The sequence below is a fragment of the Papio anubis genome, chromosome 14, assembly GCF_008728515.1.
Source record: "Papio anubis isolate 15944 chromosome 14, Panubis1.0, whole genome shotgun sequence".
Classification (NCBI taxonomy): Eukaryota; Metazoa; Chordata; class Mammalia; order Primates; family Cercopithecidae; genus Papio; species Papio anubis.
Window position 1 is genome coordinate 28,429,521 of NC_044989.1, and position 18,850 is coordinate 28,448,370.

The 18,850-nt window shown below is 48.0% G+C and overlaps 1 protein-coding gene across 1 annotated transcript in view; it reads left to right on the forward strand.

Moving 5' to 3' along the window:
• Positions 1–13,959, forward strand: part of PLB1 (phospholipase B1) — a 150,099-nt gene extending 136,140 nt beyond the window's left edge. The window contains exons 54-58 of the mRNA XM_021924506.2: positions 818–896; positions 2,248–2,352; positions 3,150–3,245; positions 11,152–11,226; positions 13,048–13,959. Of these exons, the coding sequence (XP_021780198.2) occupies positions 818–896; positions 2,248–2,352; positions 3,150–3,245; positions 11,152–11,226; positions 13,048–13,251 (559 nt within the window). The 3' untranslated portion in view covers positions 13,252–13,959. The remainder of the gene's footprint in view (positions 1–817; positions 897–2,247; positions 2,353–3,149; positions 3,246–11,151; positions 11,227–13,047) is intronic.
• Positions 13,960–18,850: the final 4,891 nt, after the last annotated feature.

Sequence of the window (18,850 nt, forward strand, 5' to 3'; positions counted from 1 at the left end):
CCATCTGTAATGGGACCTGTCCTTGACAGTTGGGCTTGGAGGCAAGGTGCTGATGGGCAGGACAGGAGCTCCTGTCGGGGGCTGGAAGTTGCCATGTTCTGAGGGCAGAGGGCCTCCCAAAGTTTGAGTGAGTATTGCTATGAGAGAGGAGGTTCTCCAGGGAGCTGAGGAATCCTATACCTGGGCTCAAATGGATTTGCTGCAAAGGTGACCAGCTGGTTCCCATTCTTGCAGGGAACAGCTCCTCCAGAGTCTGTCTGTATTGTGTTCCATGTTGTCAGGACTGCTTCTAGCCGGTGGCCCTCCCCAGCTTTCCGCAGACTTCCCACACTGGAGCCCTGAGGGAGGGTCCTAAGCAGTTGCAGGAAGAGCTGAGAGGCCCCAGGAACATGAGGAGTGATTCCAAACCCAGGCACAGAGAGAGCCATTGTGGCTGGTTTCCTGAACTCCAGTCTCCTGCCCACCCAGTCCTGCTCTGGAGAAATCCCAGGCTGGTTTCCTAGAGCAGTTAAGGAGGAAGGGGAATAGGCGTCTGTCCACAAGAAGGTCCAGGCGCCAGGGGCCAGCTCTCCCACTTTCTCTATGAACAAGCATCCTCTGGACCTCAGGGCTCCTGAGTTAGCGTTCTGAACCTGGGTCTGAGTCTGTCAAAGGTGTATTGTGGGAATACTTGTGTGTCACCCCCCGCCCCAGGTAAGGCAGCACAGGCTGCAGGCCCCTGGGGTGGCAGCCTGCGCTGTGTGTCAGAGCCAGCCTCCCAGGAGGGCAGAGCCACGGTGCCCCAGGGAGCCTCAATACAAGACTCCCTGTCTCACAGGAACAACTGCACTTGCCTCAGACACTCTCAAAGCTCCCTGGAGAAGCAAGAACTGAAGAAAGTGAACTGGAACCTCCAAGTAAGCCCTGCAGCCCTTCTCTTACTGACCCAGCGGGGGCCCTGTACTCCCTGAGCAAGGACTCGGAAATCGAATGCTCAGCAGGATTTGGCCAAGAGCAAGCCACTCCCTAAAAGCAGATCACAGCCCCTGAAATACTTATCCCTGCAAACTGAACACCAAGGCCAGGGAAAGGAATGAGAGACCCTAAAGTGGAAGCTGAGAGAATCCTCTCCTCCTAGCAGGCAGGCAGCAAGAGACTCCCAGAGTAGACTCCTTGTGGTGGGGCCCATTTTCCCCATGCAGAACCATGTGTAATAATTACTACTCACTTCCTCCCCTCCCTTCATTCGAAACAAAAGGCTTAGGCCCAGCACAATGGCTCATGCTGCGTGTCCCAGCTACTCAGGAGGCTGAGGTGGGAGGACAGCTTGAGCCCAGGCGTTGGAAGCTGCCATTAGCTATGATCATGCCATTGTACTGCTGCCTAGGCAACAGAGTGAGACCCTATCTCGAAAAGAGAAAAAGGCTTAACCCTACCCTACTTACCTCTACCTCAAATTCTCCTCGCCCTCTCTCTACCCCCTTCCATCTCCCCACCTCCACTCCTGCTTATGTCTCTGCCTCTATTGTTCCCTCTCAGGCTCAGGTAGCATTTCCATTCTGCAAACTGACCTGCCTTCATTCACAAGGCAAGTCTGCTTCCCTCCTCTGAGGAGCTTCCCCTGCCTGAACTTCACCCGCAGACATCTCCCCATATCACATTCAGTCTGTACTTGATAGGCCCTGAAAGCCCCAAATGGTCCTCATCTTGTACTCATGTTCCCAGGTGGATGAGAAACTTCTTGAAGATAAGTACTTCTAGTCTGTTCCTTTTATGTTCGATGCTTGGGTACTTAAATCCAGCCACCATGGACTCTCCTCCCCCAAAGTTCACGAGCATTTTGGGAGCTGGTGTTGAGATGCTCCCCATCTGACCTGCAGCCCCGTTTTCTAATTGACCTCTTCATGCAGTGAGAGCAGGGGAGGCCTTTGGCCCAGGCAATCTGGTCAGTGGCTCAGACCCAGCCTTGCAGGCAGAGGCTTTGGAATGGGACTGGGTGGAGCTGTGCAGATAGGGAGCTTCTACCACCAGGAGCCGCTGGGTTCAACTCATCTCTGAGCCTGAGAACCAGGATAGGGCCTTGAAATGCAGGTGCCCACGAATGGGTGGAGAATAAAAGCATGCATGCATCCGACTAGAGTAGGGCCTTAAAGTCACTGTCGTTTAGGGTGAGTTGACTCCTGTCACAACCAATCCAAGGCAGCAGGACTGAACCCTGTCTGTGCAGCCTTGCCAGGAGGGTTGAGTAGCTTCTCTCTCCATCCCCAGAATGGCATCTCCAGTTTTTCCTACTGGCACCAATACACACAGCGTGAGGACTTCACAGTTGTGGTCCAGCCTTTCTTCCAAAACACACTCATACCACTGAACGAGGTGAGCCACGGGCATTTCAGGGAGGCTCGTGTATGGAGGCCTTATCACAGACAATGGATGTACTTCTTTAAGTGGGCATTTTTTTTAAACCATCTCTCTCCAAGAGGGCTCCTGAGGGTGGCTTTTTCCACATTACCTCCTTTTTGTGGGGGCTGGGCTGTGATTGGAACTCAGATGTAGTTGGAAAGGAAATCAATAGTGACTAAGCTCCCCAGGCCTGGCCCTGATATTTTCTGGATTGGGATAGAATGGAAAGCTTCCTAAAAATGTTAACTCTTTTCAACTATTAGGATAGGGGTGCTGCAAGAAAAGGGAGAGACTATGGGTGGGTACAATTCATGTCTGTTTAAAAAGAAAATTCTGGCCGGGTGTAGTGGCTCATGCCTGTAATCTCAGCACTTTGGGAAGCCAAGGCGGGTGAATCACGACGTTAGGAGTTCAAGACCAGTCTGGCCAAAATGGTGAAACTCTGCCTCTACTAAAAATACAAAAAGTTAGCTGGGCGTGGTGGTGGGCGCCTGTAATCCCAGCTACTCAGGAGGCGGAGACGGAGGTTGCAGTGAGCTGAGATCGTGCCACTGCACTCCAGCCCAGCTGACAGTGCAAAACTCCGTCTCAAAAAAAAAAAAAAAAAAAATTCCAAATTCTGGGAGTTTTTCCATCAGTATCTGAGCCAGTTGGCAGGAGAGTTGGAAGGATGAAAGGAGACATGCCCAGGGCACCTGCTGGGAGCAGGATTGGGGCTCAGGTAGCAACGCCCTTTCCCAGGACGGTAACCTTCTTGCCTTTGGTTGCAGAGAGGGGACACTGACCTCACCTTCTTCTCCGAGGACTGTTTTCACTTCTCAGACCGTGGGCATGCCGAGATGGCCATTGCGCTCTGGAACAACATGGTGAGCAGCCGAGAGCCTGGTGGGCCTTGTCAAGGGGGAATCCAAGGATATTGACTCTCTGTCTCACAATGGCAAACCTACTGGAGACATGGCTCCTTTCTCCCCAAAGCCCAAAATGGCAGCACACCTTATTGGTCATGATAGATTAATTCCAGAGGGAAAATACCCTGTATTTATCCAACACCCTTTGAAAGTTACACAAACACACACACACAAAACTTTATTCTTTGCTCCTTCAGCAATGCCCAGATACTGTGAGGGGATCCCTTTGTAATCAAATAGGTTGGCTGGATGAAAACACTGACTTCCACCTCTGACTGTGTGACTTTGGGCAAACGATCTCTCTGGCCACCTGTATCAACATCTATAAAACTAAAAACAAGACAGGTCTCAGAAAATGCCCTGAGATCATGTGTACATGGCACCCAGCACAATAGCTGGCACTCAGCAAATGTCAGCACTATCAGCCTTCCAAGAACTCCGGGCTCAACTCATACCCAACTCATTTCTTTAAACATCGCAAAGTAGAGATCCACACAGCCTGTTTTCCCAGGCTGATACCTATTCCAGTCCTTTCTGATGGGGAGAAGGTACCTTATGAAATGAACATACAGACCAGGGGTCTCTCAGGGACACCTGGCTGGTGCTTCCACTCTTCCCTCTGTGGCTGGCCACCAACAACTGAATGGTGTCTGCACAGCACTTGGCCTGTCACTCCCAACAACTGAATCCTCTCACACAGAGCAAATGAAATGCCTTCCCAACCCAATGGTTTCTTTTAATCCAGGCTCAGTGGGTAACACAATCCCCACCCCAACCTGTATGTTCCTTCCTTTGTCCTATGACAACCAAGCAAGCTACATTCCAGCTCCTTTTATCACAGTTTCAGGCCCAGAGTGTCTCTGCCAACCACTGCTGTGCAAACATTCCCACCCCTGTCAGCTCATCCAGTGTGTCCAGCATCTCACTCGGCTGACTCACAATATTGACTTTCTCCTTAGCTACACCATCTCTTCCTCTCTAGCAACCTCTTTTAAGAACAGCATGTAAACTGGCCTTATCTTTGGCCTAGTTAATGACACACTCAGCTTATGTTGACTTCCATTGTCCTGGGGTTTTCCTCCCGTGGACATCACATATCTGCCCACTCCAAGAACCTCTGTTGTACTCTTCCAGCCCAAGACTCTGGATTGCAACCAAAATATCTTTGAGTTTGCCCTACAATTTTTAAATGAGTTGATATGGTATAATTCCTGTTTCTTTTGTAGACTTTGTTTTGAAGGCTAGTTGTCCTTCAGTGGCTAAATCATGTGACTTTATTCCTTTGTAAAAATCCTCCCAAAGAAAGGGTACCTATTCCCTGTTCCTTTTCCCCTGAGACCTCAAGGGAATCCACAGATTCCAAGAAGAGCCAAAGAGAGCTAAGCCCTTGGCCCTTCCTTCCCAGTTTTTTCATCAAGGTATGGCCTTCCTACCCGGGTGGAACTCCAAGTCTGCTTAAAGCTGGGACCCTTCAGGAATCTCCTGGGGCTGGACAGCCATAGTGATGGCTGGAACATGAAAAAGAGTCCATTGGTTTCTCTTCATGTGAATTAACAAAGTAGATCTGGCCAGGCACAGTGGCTCATGCCTATAATCCCAGCAGTTTGGGAGGCTGAGGCAGGTGGATCACTTGAGCCCAGGAATTAGACACCAACCTGGGCAACACAGGGGAGATCCTATCTCTACCAAAAAAAAAAAAAAAAAAAAAAATCAAAATATTAGCCAGGTGTGGTGGTACATGCCTGTAGTCCCAGCTGCTCAGAAGGCTGAGGTGAGAAGATCACTTGAGCATGGGCGGTCAAGGCTGCAGTGAGCCGAGATGGCACCACTGCACTCCAGCCTGGGTGACAGAGTGAGACCCTATCTCAGAAAACAAATAGAAAAGAAAAATAAAATATATGTAACTCTGGCCTTCTCTTCCAAAGCGGTTCAGTAGCTCTTCCCATTCACCCAGGTAAGAGGCCTTTATTGCATAAAGATAAGTGGGAGGAGTTTAGATATGAACACAAAACGTAAACGCTGCACTGGAGCTATTGTGGAAACAAAACAAGACTGTCCATGGTTCCCCAGGCATTATTATCTCAGCCGTGGCCCGAACTTCAAAATAACAAAAACAAAACTAAAGCCATCCAGGGGTTTCTTATCCTAGGCTCTATAATTTGGGGAAATAATTATACAGTCTAATGTTTTCATCCAAAGCCAATCTCAGACATAAAGCTATAGCATCATGCCAACTTTTCAGATCGGCTTCTGGCTGGAATTTCACCCCTAGAGTAACAGAAAATAAATAACAGACCATTAGAGCTGTAACAGACTGAGAGGTCATCTAGCCAGAACATTCTGTAACTAAAGTATAGAGACATGAAGCAGTTTGCCCAACGTAACACAGACTGTTCATGGCACAAGGGGGAATGAGAGTCCAGGTTTTCCTAGTCCTTTCCTGGCGACCTGACCATACCACCACCCTCCCCGCTGCTCCCAACCTGCTAAGCACATATATACCCGGTGAATTCATGTCTCACAATTAGAGTCCTATGACATAGTGTCTGCAAGCTTTGGCTGATGTTCCCAGGATTCCCTACTGGGAAACAAAAAGCACTTTAAACTATTTCACCTCCCGCCTCTCCTTTCACGTCCTTCTCCAGACCTTTGCAAAGGCAAAGCCAGAAGCACCAGCAGCACCAGGGGCTGTTTTCCTCTTCCTCTGCCTTCTTTCGTCTTATCAAGAGTTTCTCTTTCCCGAGGCCTAGTCCTCTACTGCTGCCTGCTCCCTCTTCTGCGGAAATCCTGCTCTCAGCCAGTGTTTGAATCTCCCCAGGTGCTGGGTGACAGCTCCAGCCTCCTGACTGACATCCCTGTCTTCAGAGTCACAGCCCTTAGAATAGCAACTCTCAGCTCCAGCTGCATATTAGAATCAGTCAGGGACATGTATGTATGTATGTATGAATGAATGAATGAATGAATGACAGTCTCACTCTGTTGCCCAGGTTGGAGAGCAATGGCGCGATCTCAGCTCACTGCAACCTCTGTCTCCTGGATTCAAGCGATTCTCCTGCCTCAGTCTCCCAAGTAGCTGGGATTACAGGTGCATGCCACTATGCCCAGCTAATTTTTGTATTTTTAATAGAGATAAGGTTTTGCCATGTTGGCCAGGCCAGGCTGGTCTTGAACTCCTGCCTTCAGGAGATCCGCCCGCCTCAGCCTTCCAAAGTGCTGGGATTACAGGTGTGAGTCACTGCGCCCGGTCATCCAGGGACTTTTAAAAACAATCAGTGCCTATAGCCACTTTGGAAAACTCTTTGGTCTATTTAATAACGCTGAACACATGTATTTCCTGTGATCCAACGGTTTCAATCCTAGGTATATCCCCAAAAGAAAGGTATATATGTGTCCACCAAAAGATACACACAAGAATATTCACAGCAGCACTATTTATAAACAGCTCCAAACTAGAAACTCCCCAAATGTCCACTGACAGTAGGATGGATGAATAAACTGTGGCACATTCATACTGAGGAATACCATACAGGTCTGACCACATCTGTGACTTAAAAAAAAAAATCAAGCAGGGCGATGTGACACAGAGTGATGGCTGGGAAGAGGGAGGCCTCACTGAAGAAGTGACAGTTGAGCAAGCTTAAACATAAAATAATATCTATGAAGTTCGAAAGCAAGAAGCTTGGCATATGGGGTTAGAAGTCAGCATGATGGTGTAGAGACTCACTGGGGGATGAATGGTCCTGAAAGAAAGTGGAAAGGAGCTTCTGAGGACTTTAATAGTCTATTGCCTGAGTGGATGCTGGTATGTTCATTTTATCAAAACTTACCTGTTGCTCACTTACGATTTGTACTAGTTTCTATGTGTATGTTAGCTTCAATTAAAAGTTTATTTGAGGCCAGGTGCAGTAGCTCACACCTGTAATCCCAGCACTTTGGGAGGCCGAGGTGGGCTGATCACCTGAGGTCAGGAGTTTGAGACCAACCTAGCCAACACAGTGAAACCCCATCTCTACTAAAAATACAAAATTAGCCAAGCGTGGTGGCGCATGCCTATAATTCCAGCTACTTGGGAGGCTGAGACAGGAAAATCACTTGAACCTGGGAGGCGGGGGTTGCAGTGAGCCAAGATCACATCATTGCACTCCATCCTGAGTGACAAGAGTAAAACTCTTCCTCAAATTGAAAAAAAAAAAAAAAGTTTACTTGAAAAACAATATCAGTGCCTGACCGGGCTTATCCCCAGAGATAAGGGGACTTAATTGGTCTGGAGTGCGAGCTGGATTCAGTACTTTGTGAAAGCTCCTGAGATTATTTTAATGTGCAGGGTTTATGAACCACTGCCTTAGATCTGGTCCCCACAGAGAAATCAAGTAATCTGTATTAAAAAAAAAACCTGACCCAGTCACTTCCCTGCTTTCAAACTTCCAAAGCCTCCCACCTCTGAAGGAGGCAGTCCAGGCCCCATTCCACAGCACACTAGGCCTCTGGGACTTGGCCTGATTCACCTGATTAACCTCTCTGGCTACCATTTCCACAGCATCTGCCTCACATGTTGCAGTCTAGTGACTCCAGCAGCATCCTGCACCACCCGTGGTGTTCCACACCTCTGCTCACTCTTGCTCTCCTCCTTCTCCTGGATTGCCCTTCCCCACTCCACCACTCAACTCAGGTGCCACCTCCTGCAGGAAGCCACCTCTGAATCTCCAGGACAGGCCAGTGGCCCACCTAGGTCCATTACACACTGCCCAGTCCTGTCATTTGCTACGTGGTTGGTAGCCACAGTGCCTGGCTTAGGAAAGGTTGGTTCTAAGAAAAACAATTTCATTCCCTGTGACCAGCTCCAAGCCTTCCCCTGCCAAGCTTCCCCACTCAGATCTCTGTGACTTCAATTAATTCATCTATCCATCCATCCAACAAGAATTTACTGAGCACTGCTGTGTGCTAGGTACTGCTCCAGGTACTGAGGACTCAGCAGTGAAAAAAGATGACTCCTGCTGTCATGGGACATACAGGATAGTAGGGAAAAGACAGATAATCAACAAGGTCATTTCTGACCACATCTGTGGCTTAAGAAAAACTCAAGCAGGGTGATGTGACACAGAGTAATGGTGGGGGAGAGGGAGGCCTCCCTGAAGAAGTGACGTTGGATTGAGAAGTGCACGTCAAGAGGTTGCCAGGCAGAGGAAATAGGACCCATGTGGGCCTAGAGTCAAGAATGAGCTTGAAGTGTCTGAGGAACTTAAAGGCCAGTGTGACCAGAGGGAAGTGAACAAGGTCAAAGAGTTGGGCAGGGGCCAGGTCCCTGGATGCTTCTAAGCAGGAAGGTGATATGCTCTGGCTTACCCCCGGATCTGTGTACCCCTAGACTGGAAGAAAGCAAGGGTGGATCTGGAAAGACCACTAGGAGGCCGCTGGTGATGGGTGAGAGAGGAAGGGGGCTGAGACTAGGGTCAGGGCAGAGGAGGAGAGAAGCGGTGAGGTTTAGGATGTGTCGTGGGCTGGCGGATGGATGATGGGGAAGAGGAACAAGGATGACTTTTTGGTTTGGGGTCTAAGAAACTGGGTGGATGGTTGAGCAGGTAGAGAAAAATCAGCTTGGGAGGAAACAAACCAAGACTTCTGTTTTGGACATGGTGTGAACTGCTTTCCGGACATCCACATAGAGGTATCCGGATACAGAAGTCTAGAGCTCACAGAGGAAGTCAAGGCTGGAGATAGAAAAAAAAAAAAAAAAGTGGGGTTATTAGCATAGAGGGCCAACATGGTGAAACCCTGTCTCTACTGAAAGTACAAAAATTAGCCAGGCGTGGTCGCGTGCACCTGTAATCCCAGCTATTTAGGGAGGTTGAAGCCGGAGAATCGCTTGAACCCAGAGGCGGAGGTTGCAGTAAGCTGAGATTGTGCCATTGCACTCCAGCCTGGGTAAGACTCCATCTACAAAAAAAAAAAAAAAAAAAAAAAAAAAAAAAGCAACCACTATAGGATCAACTGAGAGCTCCTAGAGAAAGAATAGGTAGAAAAGAGTATAAGGCCAACTACTTAGCCCTGGGCATTCATTCCAGCTTTCAACTCCAGTGAGAGAGGAGGAGGAGAGTGTGGAGTTAGAAAGGAAATGAGAAACAATGCTGTGTCCAGAGAGCCAAGAGAAGTCAGTGTTGAGAGAGAGAGAGAGAGAGAGAGAGAGCGAGAGAGCGAGCTGTCAACTTTGATGAATGCTCCTGAGAAGCCAAGCAAGATGAACACACACACAGAAAAATCACCTTTGGCTCTGCCTATATGGAGATCGTTGGTGGCCAGGGCCAGAGCTTCCATCCAGCGATGGAGACTGCAGACTGGCTGGAGTGAGCAGCAGAGGGAAGGAGAGATTAGGAAGTGCTGCCAGCACCTATAGACAGCTCTTTCAGGAAGTTATGAGAAATAACAGCCAAGGTCACTGGAGGGGATGTGGATCAAAGAGAGAGCAGGTGAAGGAGGGGAGATGTCAGAGCAGGTTGTGTACTATTGAGAAGGAACCAGTAGAAAGGGAGAAACTGACACATTCATCAGACCCTTGTAATCATGATCATCTTCTGTGTGAATTAGTTCCTGGGTTCCTGGAACAGCATCGGGAATCAGCCACCCTGATCTTTAGCATTTATTCTGTCACTGTTACGATAGGCTTGAGTTTACGATAGGCTTGAGTTTACGATAGGCTTGCGTGTCCTCAGCTCTTAAGAAAGTGGAAATAATACTACCTTATATATGTAAGCCACCCTGATCACACGTGCTTTCATGCCATTTTCTCATTTGATGCTCACAACAAACCAAGGTGTCAGGACAGGATGTCATGCCTGTCCCTAACCTCAGAGAAGTAGCCTTCCCAGCACTGCACAGCCCGTTACCAGCAGAGCCTGGATCCCAGCCCATTGTGCTCAGTCTAGTCACCCTGGCATCTCTCCCAGGAACAGAACTGCCCTCCCTCCTCCAATTGTGTCACTAAGGAACGGTGTAAAAGACTTTCACACAACAGAAAGTGAGATCATGGGCCAGGTGTGGTCATGAGCTCAGATCGTGAACTTTCACCTCCCTCCTTGGCAATACCCTGTGGTCAGGAGCAGGCAGAATACACAAAGAGTGGAAGCTAGATGTTCCAGACAGACTCTGAATAGGTGACAGTGCTAGGGGCTCATTCTTCTCAGTGCTGGCCACATGTTGGGCCTGGCTACTGGCTAAAAGATGCTGGGGAGGGGGATACAGTAGCTCCTAGCTCATCCTCAGAGGGTCCTGGGATCAAAAGTATTTACACCCAGGAATATTTCAAATAAATCTTTTCATCTATGTGGAAAACATACAAAGTGGCTCAAGTGAGAAACTCCAGTTTCCTAAGGTTGACAAGTCAAGTGCAGTAATGATGTCATTGTAACCAATATGTTTCCCAAGTTTCCTGAAATTGACTAGCCCCACGCACTTCGAGAAGTTGGTAAGTAGGATTGTCATCATTTTATAAAATTGAGAACACGGTGTCTTACAATCACAGCCACTCACAAAGGAAGCCAGAGATGGCCCCAACCCTTCCAAAGACTCCCTGTGGACTCAGGACCAGTGGCCTCTCCTGGACCTTGCTGTACCTGGCAAATCCAGGGGCACAGACTCAGGGTCCTGCCCTGCCAACAGAGGCTGCCTCGTCCCTCAGTGCTTCATACGTCAGCTCCCGCTCAGCCCCAGGCTACTGGGTCCCTGCTGTGGGCCGAAAACCAGCCACTTTGCTGTTTTCTACCCCCCGACCCCCTTCCCGAGGGAGGGGCTCTGGTGTGAGACACCCCCTCAGAGAGGAAAGTGTCTCCCAGCTTTGGAGAGAATCAAGCTGTCCTTTCTCTCTCTCCAGCTGGAACCAGTGGGCCGCAAGACTACCTCCAACAACTTCACCCACAGCCGAGCCAAACTCAAGTGCCCCTCTCCTGTGAGTAAACATCCCGCCTGCCCCAGGTGGAACAGAGATGCCTGGGGTGGGGGTTGTCCTGTCCCCAAGAAGCACAAAGGAGTCCCCTGGGAGGCTCCCTCAAATGCAGCTTCACTCACTGCCATCTTCTCAAATCCCACCTGTCCCCACTGCCATGGAAACTTCTCAGGGTGTGGGCAGCCATGGAGTGAGGGGAGAGGACATTCAACAGCTCCAGCCGAAGTGAGGACAGTCAGGGAGGCAGATGAGCACTGGCGGGTGTCTGGGGTCACCCATTCCTTCTGAAAGCTCCGATGCATCCTCAGTCTTAAAAGTGCATCAAGGCCAGGCATGGTGGCTCATGCCTGTGATCCCAGCACTTTGGGAGGCTGAGGTGGGCAGATCACCTGAGGTCTGGAGTATAAGACCAGCCTGGCCAATATAGTTAAACCCCATCTCTACTAAAAATACACAAGTTAGCCGGGCATGGTGGCGGGCGCCTGTAGTCCCAGCTACTCGAGAGGCTGAGGCAGGAGAATCACTTGAACCCAGGAGGCCGAGTTTGTAGTGAGCTGAGATCATGCCACTGCACTCCAGACTAACTGATTCAAAAATAAAAGTGCAGCAAGCAGCTCTCCCGTGCCAGGCAGTAGACTAGGATCTGGGGATCGGGAGGCAAAGATAAAAAGGACTCAGTGTCTGTTCCTGGAGCCGGCAATGGTCTTCCTCCCTCACCACACCCACCGCCCTCGCCTGGCCCACCTTCGAAGCCTGTGACTTGTCTCCCCAACTCTCCTCTCCCTCTTGTTCATCCACCCTACACTTGCTGCCAGACACAGATAGACCTTCCTGGAAATAACTTGCCCCATCAAGGCTGCTTGAAATCCTTGCCTGATCCCTACTGCCCATTGGCCAGAGTCCAGAGGGAGGGTCACCTCCCTCCATTATACACATGCTACACTCTTGGCGAGGGGATCCATCCCCCAGGATGGGAGTGCCCGCGTCCAGGACTTTCCTTCTGCCATCTGCTCCTGGAGGTTCATCCTCCATCTGCCTCCCTCCAGGCCCAGATGTTGCCTTCACTAAGCTACAGTTTCACCTTCTCTTACCTACCATTTCTGTCTCCAGACACTCACCCGTATGGGTCTCCTTTTCTATTTGTACCTCTCATAAGACACTGACCCAGTCTCCTTTATGATGTGATTGTTTCTGCACATCTCACCTTCCTCCTGGGCCGCAAGAAAAGATATCACATCTTAACCCTCATCACAGCTCCCAGCATGGGGGCTCCACACAGCAGGCACCCAATTCACATTCACTGAGAGAAAGGAGAGTGGAGAGGGGTGTAGGAAGGCAGGAATGCACACTGTCTGCCCACATGCCTCCCCTCCCGGCCCTTCTGATTTGGGAATCTTTCATCTACTACAAAACCAACTGTCCTTCCGTGCTGCCCTTCCCTGATTTCTGGGTATTCCTGGGATGGGAGAATGGGGACAGTTGTGACCAAGAAGAAGTAGAGGCAGGGGTTCTACAGGCTCCCCAAGGCTCTCTGCCACTGGTCACCTATCAGTTTTCAATCTTTCAGAATCAGGTTTGACAGCAAAGAAAATGCTGGTGAGAAACCAAAAGAAGGTTCTAACTGTGTGTTGAGCTCTTTAGAGGCCCATCCCGCTAAAGAGGGTTTGGGCACAGCATAAATGAGGGAGCTTTACAAAAGGGAAGTGCTGTGAAAACGTGCAGGGTTATCACAGCATCTCAGGGATGGGGACTAGGCAAGTCTTGGCTTGGTGATGGATGGTTCACCGAGGTCCTTTCCGCTGCCCCCCCCCCCCGCCCCCACAGGAGAGCCCTTACCTCTACACCCTGCGGAATAGCCAGCTGCTCCCAGATCAGGCTGAAGAAGCCCCCAATGTGCTCTACTGGGCCGTGCCAGTGGCGGCGGGAGTCGGCCTTGTGGTCGGCGTCATCGGGACAGTGGTCTGGAGGTGCAGAAGAGGTGGCCGGAGGGAAGATCCTCCAATGAGCCTGCGCACTGTGGCCCTCTAGGCCCAGGGGTGGGTCCTCCCCAGCCACTCTCCTCACTGCCCTCTGCCCCAGCCACCAGGACATGCTTCGACACCTGGTGCCATAGGAAGCCCTGGGGATAGTCACAACTTCTCGGGGCCTGGGCTTCTTCCAGGCCTATGCTCCTGGAAGGGGTATATTTAAATAAAGTTCAAAGCTGTTTTATTCCTGGGTTTGCCTGTGTGAAGCACTTGCCTTTCATCTCTTGTGCAGCCCAGGTGTGGGAACTGCCGCCTTTCGTGGCCTGCCTCCGGCAGGGCTGCCCAAACCACGGCCAGTCAGAGCCCAAACTGCCTGCCACCACGAGCATATATCCTCAAATCACCAAACTCACTATTTCAAAGGCATTAAAAACACTGGTCACCAGGTGGTGGCTGGAATTTTGGAGCTGGCTGGCCACCATTCAGTCCAATCCAACACATACTTATTAAGCAACTGTTTTGTGTCCAGGACAATGCGGAGCACTGAGGTGCCTCCTAGGCTGTGCATGTCACAGCCTGGCCGAGAAGTCAAACTCCTTCAGTAACCAAGAAGCCATGCAATGATGTGTAACTACTAGGGCATCAGTAGGTAAATGTGTCTCTTTGTTTTAAAGAATAGAAAGGGTTCTTCGGGGACAGTTTCTTGGGAGAGCGCAACTTTCACATGTCATTTTGAGAAAAAGGGAAAAAAAAATGATTGAGACACAAATACCTCCTATATCCTCAACCTGATTTTCTCAAGGTGCTAAATTTAGGAAAAAAAATCCTATTTCTATATGACCAGGTTTCTGAGAGAAAGCTAGAGAGAGTCTGAAAATATAGGCTGCATTCACTGAGCCCCTGCTAGGGGCAAGGCCCCGTGCTGGAGGCCTTCCACAGATGGTGTCTTTTATTCTGCACAAAAGCCCAGGGAGCGGGTAAAGGGAAAAGCTTTGAAAATAGAAGTGATGGTTGCACAACATTGTGAATGCACTAAAGGCCACGAATTGTTCCATTTAAAATGATTAATTGTGTATCATGTGAATTTCACCTCAACATAAAAGAATCCAGGGAGGTAGACATCATCTGCATTTTAAACCTCTCTCTGATCCTGAAGTCCGGGATGACAAAGAGCCTGAGTCAGAATCCCGGATGCAACACTGAAATGTTGTGCCCTGAAGCTGCCTTCGCCAGCCTGAGCCCAGTTTCTTGGACTCCGCATCTGTAAAAATTGGAATAAGAGTACACATTTTGCTTATCTCACAGCACTGCTGAAAAGTAAAGAGCTGTGTGTAAACCTCTAACTCTAAAATGCTGCACAAATGAAAATGGCCTTTTTCCTCTGAGAAGAGTTGGGATAAGGCCCAGACTGTTGGGGAAGATGTGAGACCCAGAGATGAGTTTGGGGAAATGGGGTAATAACATATGGGTGGAGACTGCCCGCCTTCCTCTCAGAGAGGTTCATCATCTTACCTCTTTCTGGCACAACAGAGAACCTGGAGGACCTACACCCAGTTCCATGTTCTTCTGGGCTTCAGTGTCTGTTTCTATACAATGGGAACAGCATGTGTTCCCCTACTTTTTCCTATAGACGAAAACGTGGTGACCGAGTCACACATCCCAGCTTATGCTCCTGGCTTAAGACAGTGTCCCAACAAAGGTAACCCTTAGGCTCCTGGTTTGAGACAGTGTAACGACAAAGGTAACCCTTCTGCTCCTAGTTTGAGACAATGTAACGACAAAGGTAACCCTTACACTCCTGGCTTGAGACAGTGTAACGACAAAGGTAACATATGAAGTCTAGGAGTTGGCTTCACGGCCCCTCCCCTCGCCCACCCCTTTTCTTTCCTGCAAGTTTCTATTCTTCCAGCAGCTCCTACTTCAAAGCAGCAAGGATCCATAACCACAGGCGCCCCTCATTTGGGTGTGGGGAGGGGAGGGTGTTGGAACTCACACTGCCAGAGTAATCCAGACTAAAACATCAACAAATGGTCCCAGCTGGTTCGCCAGAGAACACTTGGCAAAACAAAGAAATCCTTTCTGGAGCGACACAGACACAGCCACAAACCAGGCACCAGATTCCCAGCAAGTACGTGCTAAGAAGCCAAAAATTAAAAATACGTGAGAAGCACCCACTTGAAACTGGTGGTATTACGTACATACACTGGCTGTGCGTCCTGTTGTTTTTCTGTAGGAAAATGTCCAGTCTAGCTAGGAGGGCACCCACAGCCACGCCATGAGCAAAGCCACCAAATCCTGAGGAAGCCACAGTCCATGGCACTCCCCATAGAGGCTTCTGAATTCAGAAAAGAAAGATTCGTGTGGCTTAAACCTGGTCCACGCCTTCCTAAAGGACATGGAACTCTGAGCTCTGAAAAGAGGGAGAATGGTTACCAAAAGGACTGGGGTTGTCCAGACTGGGAAAACTCTGTGTAGGTGGAGAGATGAGCATCGTGAATATGGGGGACCTGGAGGCGGCCAGGAAAAATAAGAATGGATGAGCTGGATATGGGTTAGAGGACGTGATGGAAAGGATGAGGAGTTGATAGCGATTACGTTGTTGTGATGGTTGTGACATCAGGCTACACTTGACTAGGGAATATAAATGTTAGTGAGAAAAGATTTGTACAAAGAAAATGCTAATAAAAGTTGACATAAAGTGCTTATGCTGTGGTGGGCACCGTGGTGCACAATAATGAAACTTCACACGTCCCTATTACCATTCCCTTATCTACAGAGAAGGAAACCAAGACTCAGGGAAGAAGTAACTGGCCCAGAGTTGTACTTTCATTACATAATGTGGCATTTGTCCAAATGAATACTGGAGCCCAGAGTAGGGTGGTAACCCAGAAAAGTAAAACCACCACCAGTTCCAGCAGTGAATTGGGCCAAATTGCAAATAAATGTGGTATAAAAGAAAGACCTAGGATGTCATGATGGCACCATTGTTCCTCTGCTTCCAACTGGTCTGAAAAACTCAGCTATCTCTAGTTAATCATCTATGTGTGTTTTTTTTTTTTTTTTTTTTTGAGATGGACTCTGGCTCTGTGGCCCAGGCTGGAGTGCAGTGGTACGATCTCAGCTCACTGCAACCTCTGCCTCCCAGGTTGAAGCGATTCTCCTGCCTCAGCCTCCTGAGTAGCTGGGATTACAGGCATGCGCCACCTTGCCCAGCTAATTTTTGTATTTTTAGTAGATACAGCGTTTTGCCATGTTGGTCAGGCTAGTCTCAAACTCCTGACCTCAGGTGATCCACCCACCTTGGCCTCCCAAAGTGCTAGCATTACAGGGGTGAGCCACCGTGCCCAGCCAATAATCTATAATTTAAAACATTATGGGGACTAAGATTTCTTTTGCTAGTGTATGTATGACATTATAGCACAAGCTTGTCCAATCCACAGCCCACATGCGGCCCAGGATGGCTTTGAATGCCACCCAACACAAATTTGTGAACTTTCTTAAAACATGTCGAGATTTGTGTGTGTGTGTGTTTCTTTTTTAGCTCATCACCTATCTTTAGTGTTATTGTATTTTATGTGTGGCCCAAGACAATTCTTCTTCTTCCAATGTGGCCCAGAGAAGCCAAAAGATTGAATACCCTTGTTCTAGCAGCTAATAAATCATTTAGTTAGAAAAAAACAATCCCTGTGAGAATCAAATGTAACAACTAGCAAGATTAGACTTGCACATTTTACATAACAGCAACATTGAAAAAAAGACTATGTTTGGAAAGATAAAGACAAAAGGAATTTAAAACATGAGGCAAGAACACCATGTTATTTTTTAAAAATAAAGGCAGATTTGTGAAAGAACTAAGTCCAGATAAAACTTCCAGAAATGAAATACATTGTTATTAGAGAGAAATAAACTTGAGTAAATGTGTTCAAATAACAGGCTGGGCCCTTAGTGAACCAACATTTGTGTGTTTATTGTATACCAGGTACTGTTTTTAAGCAGTAAGTCTGTATTTTTCATTAATTCTCACAATAGCCCCTTGAAGTAGGTGCTATTATAATCCTTACAGAGAAAATGAAGCATGTTCTATATCTTTTCAGTCTTTTTGTAAGAATTAAATGAGATAAAAACAATACTCAAAAGGTATTCAATAATTAGCTCTCTCTCTTTTCTATATCAGTATTAATTCCAATACAATATGATTCAGGGGCTTTGTAAAATAATCACAATAATTAAAATCTACCTGGCACCTTACAGTTAACAAAACATTTTAATATGTTCTTATTTGAGCCATACCACAAACTTGTAAGGTAAGCAAAGTACAGTACAGCAGTGCCTCCCCTTATTAGTGGGTGATACATTCTTTTTTTTTTTTTGCCCTGAGAGAGTCTTGCTCTGTGGCCCAGGCTGGAGTGCAGTAGCACAATCTCAGCTCACTGTCGTCTCCACCTCCCAGGCTCAAGCAATCCGCCTGCCTCATCCTCCCAAGGAGCTGAGACTACAGGTGCACACCACCATGCCTAGCTAATTTTTCTATTTTTTGTAGAGACAGGGCTTCGACATGTTGCCCAAGCTGGTTTTGAACTCCTGAGTTCAGGTGAGCCACCAGCCTCGGCAGCCCAAAGTGCTGGGATTATAGGTGTAACAGGCCACCATGGCTGGCCTATTAGGGGATACATTCTAAGAACCCCGTGGGGCTCACTGGATGCCTGAAACCATGGATAGTGCTGAACTATATATATACAATGCTTTTTCCTATACATACACACCTATAAGGTTTAATTTGTAACTTGAGATGAACAATAAAAGAATTATGATATACCATAAAAATTATGTGAACGTGGTCTCTCTTGCCTCCTCACCCTTGTGTTGATGTTGATGTGAGATGGTACCATGACTACAGGATGAGATGAAGTGAGGGGAATGAGGTTAGGCTACTATTGACTTTCTGACCTTGAGGAACTGAAACCACAGAAACTAAATCGTAGATAAGGAGGGGTGACTATATCTTTAAGAAAATGTATCTCAAACTTAGAAATAAGTGACCACATGTCCTGTCAATGTTATTTAACCATATTCTAAGAAATATTTAGTTATCTAGACTGTACCTGTGTTTGACTTTGCCATTTATGACTATTTAATTAGAGCCTGAACACTATGAAGTTATGTTGACTTGTGGATTTCTGACGGGCAAAAAAAGATAACCTCAGGGTTATGGTTTTATGCCTCTATAGCACATTAACCAGTTTTGTATCTATTAGCATAAGCATTTTAGCTTGCCAGGGCTTAGCAAAAGCGTGACACTCCATTGCTGCACTACCACCACTCCCATCTTGGTGCAGTGCTCAGAAGACACCGAATAAGTCACTCTAAGCTCGATCCACTGTTCTGGCAACTGGCACTGTGACATAGCAAGAGCCTGTCTGCCATCTCAGAGAGACCTGGAGTCTACTACTATTGGACCCTGGCTACGTCGTCCAGCAAGAAGTATGCTGCTGTCAGAACTATTTCAAACCGTGCTCAGGGGAGTAGACACAGAAAAGAAAGTGAGGAGGATGAAAAGGAGAGGAAATTAAGGAATCCCCTAAATATTCCAGTGTTTTAGTCATTTGAATTTTATTTTTTATGGTCAATTAAGATCTGAAATACAATCAACCTCAATGACT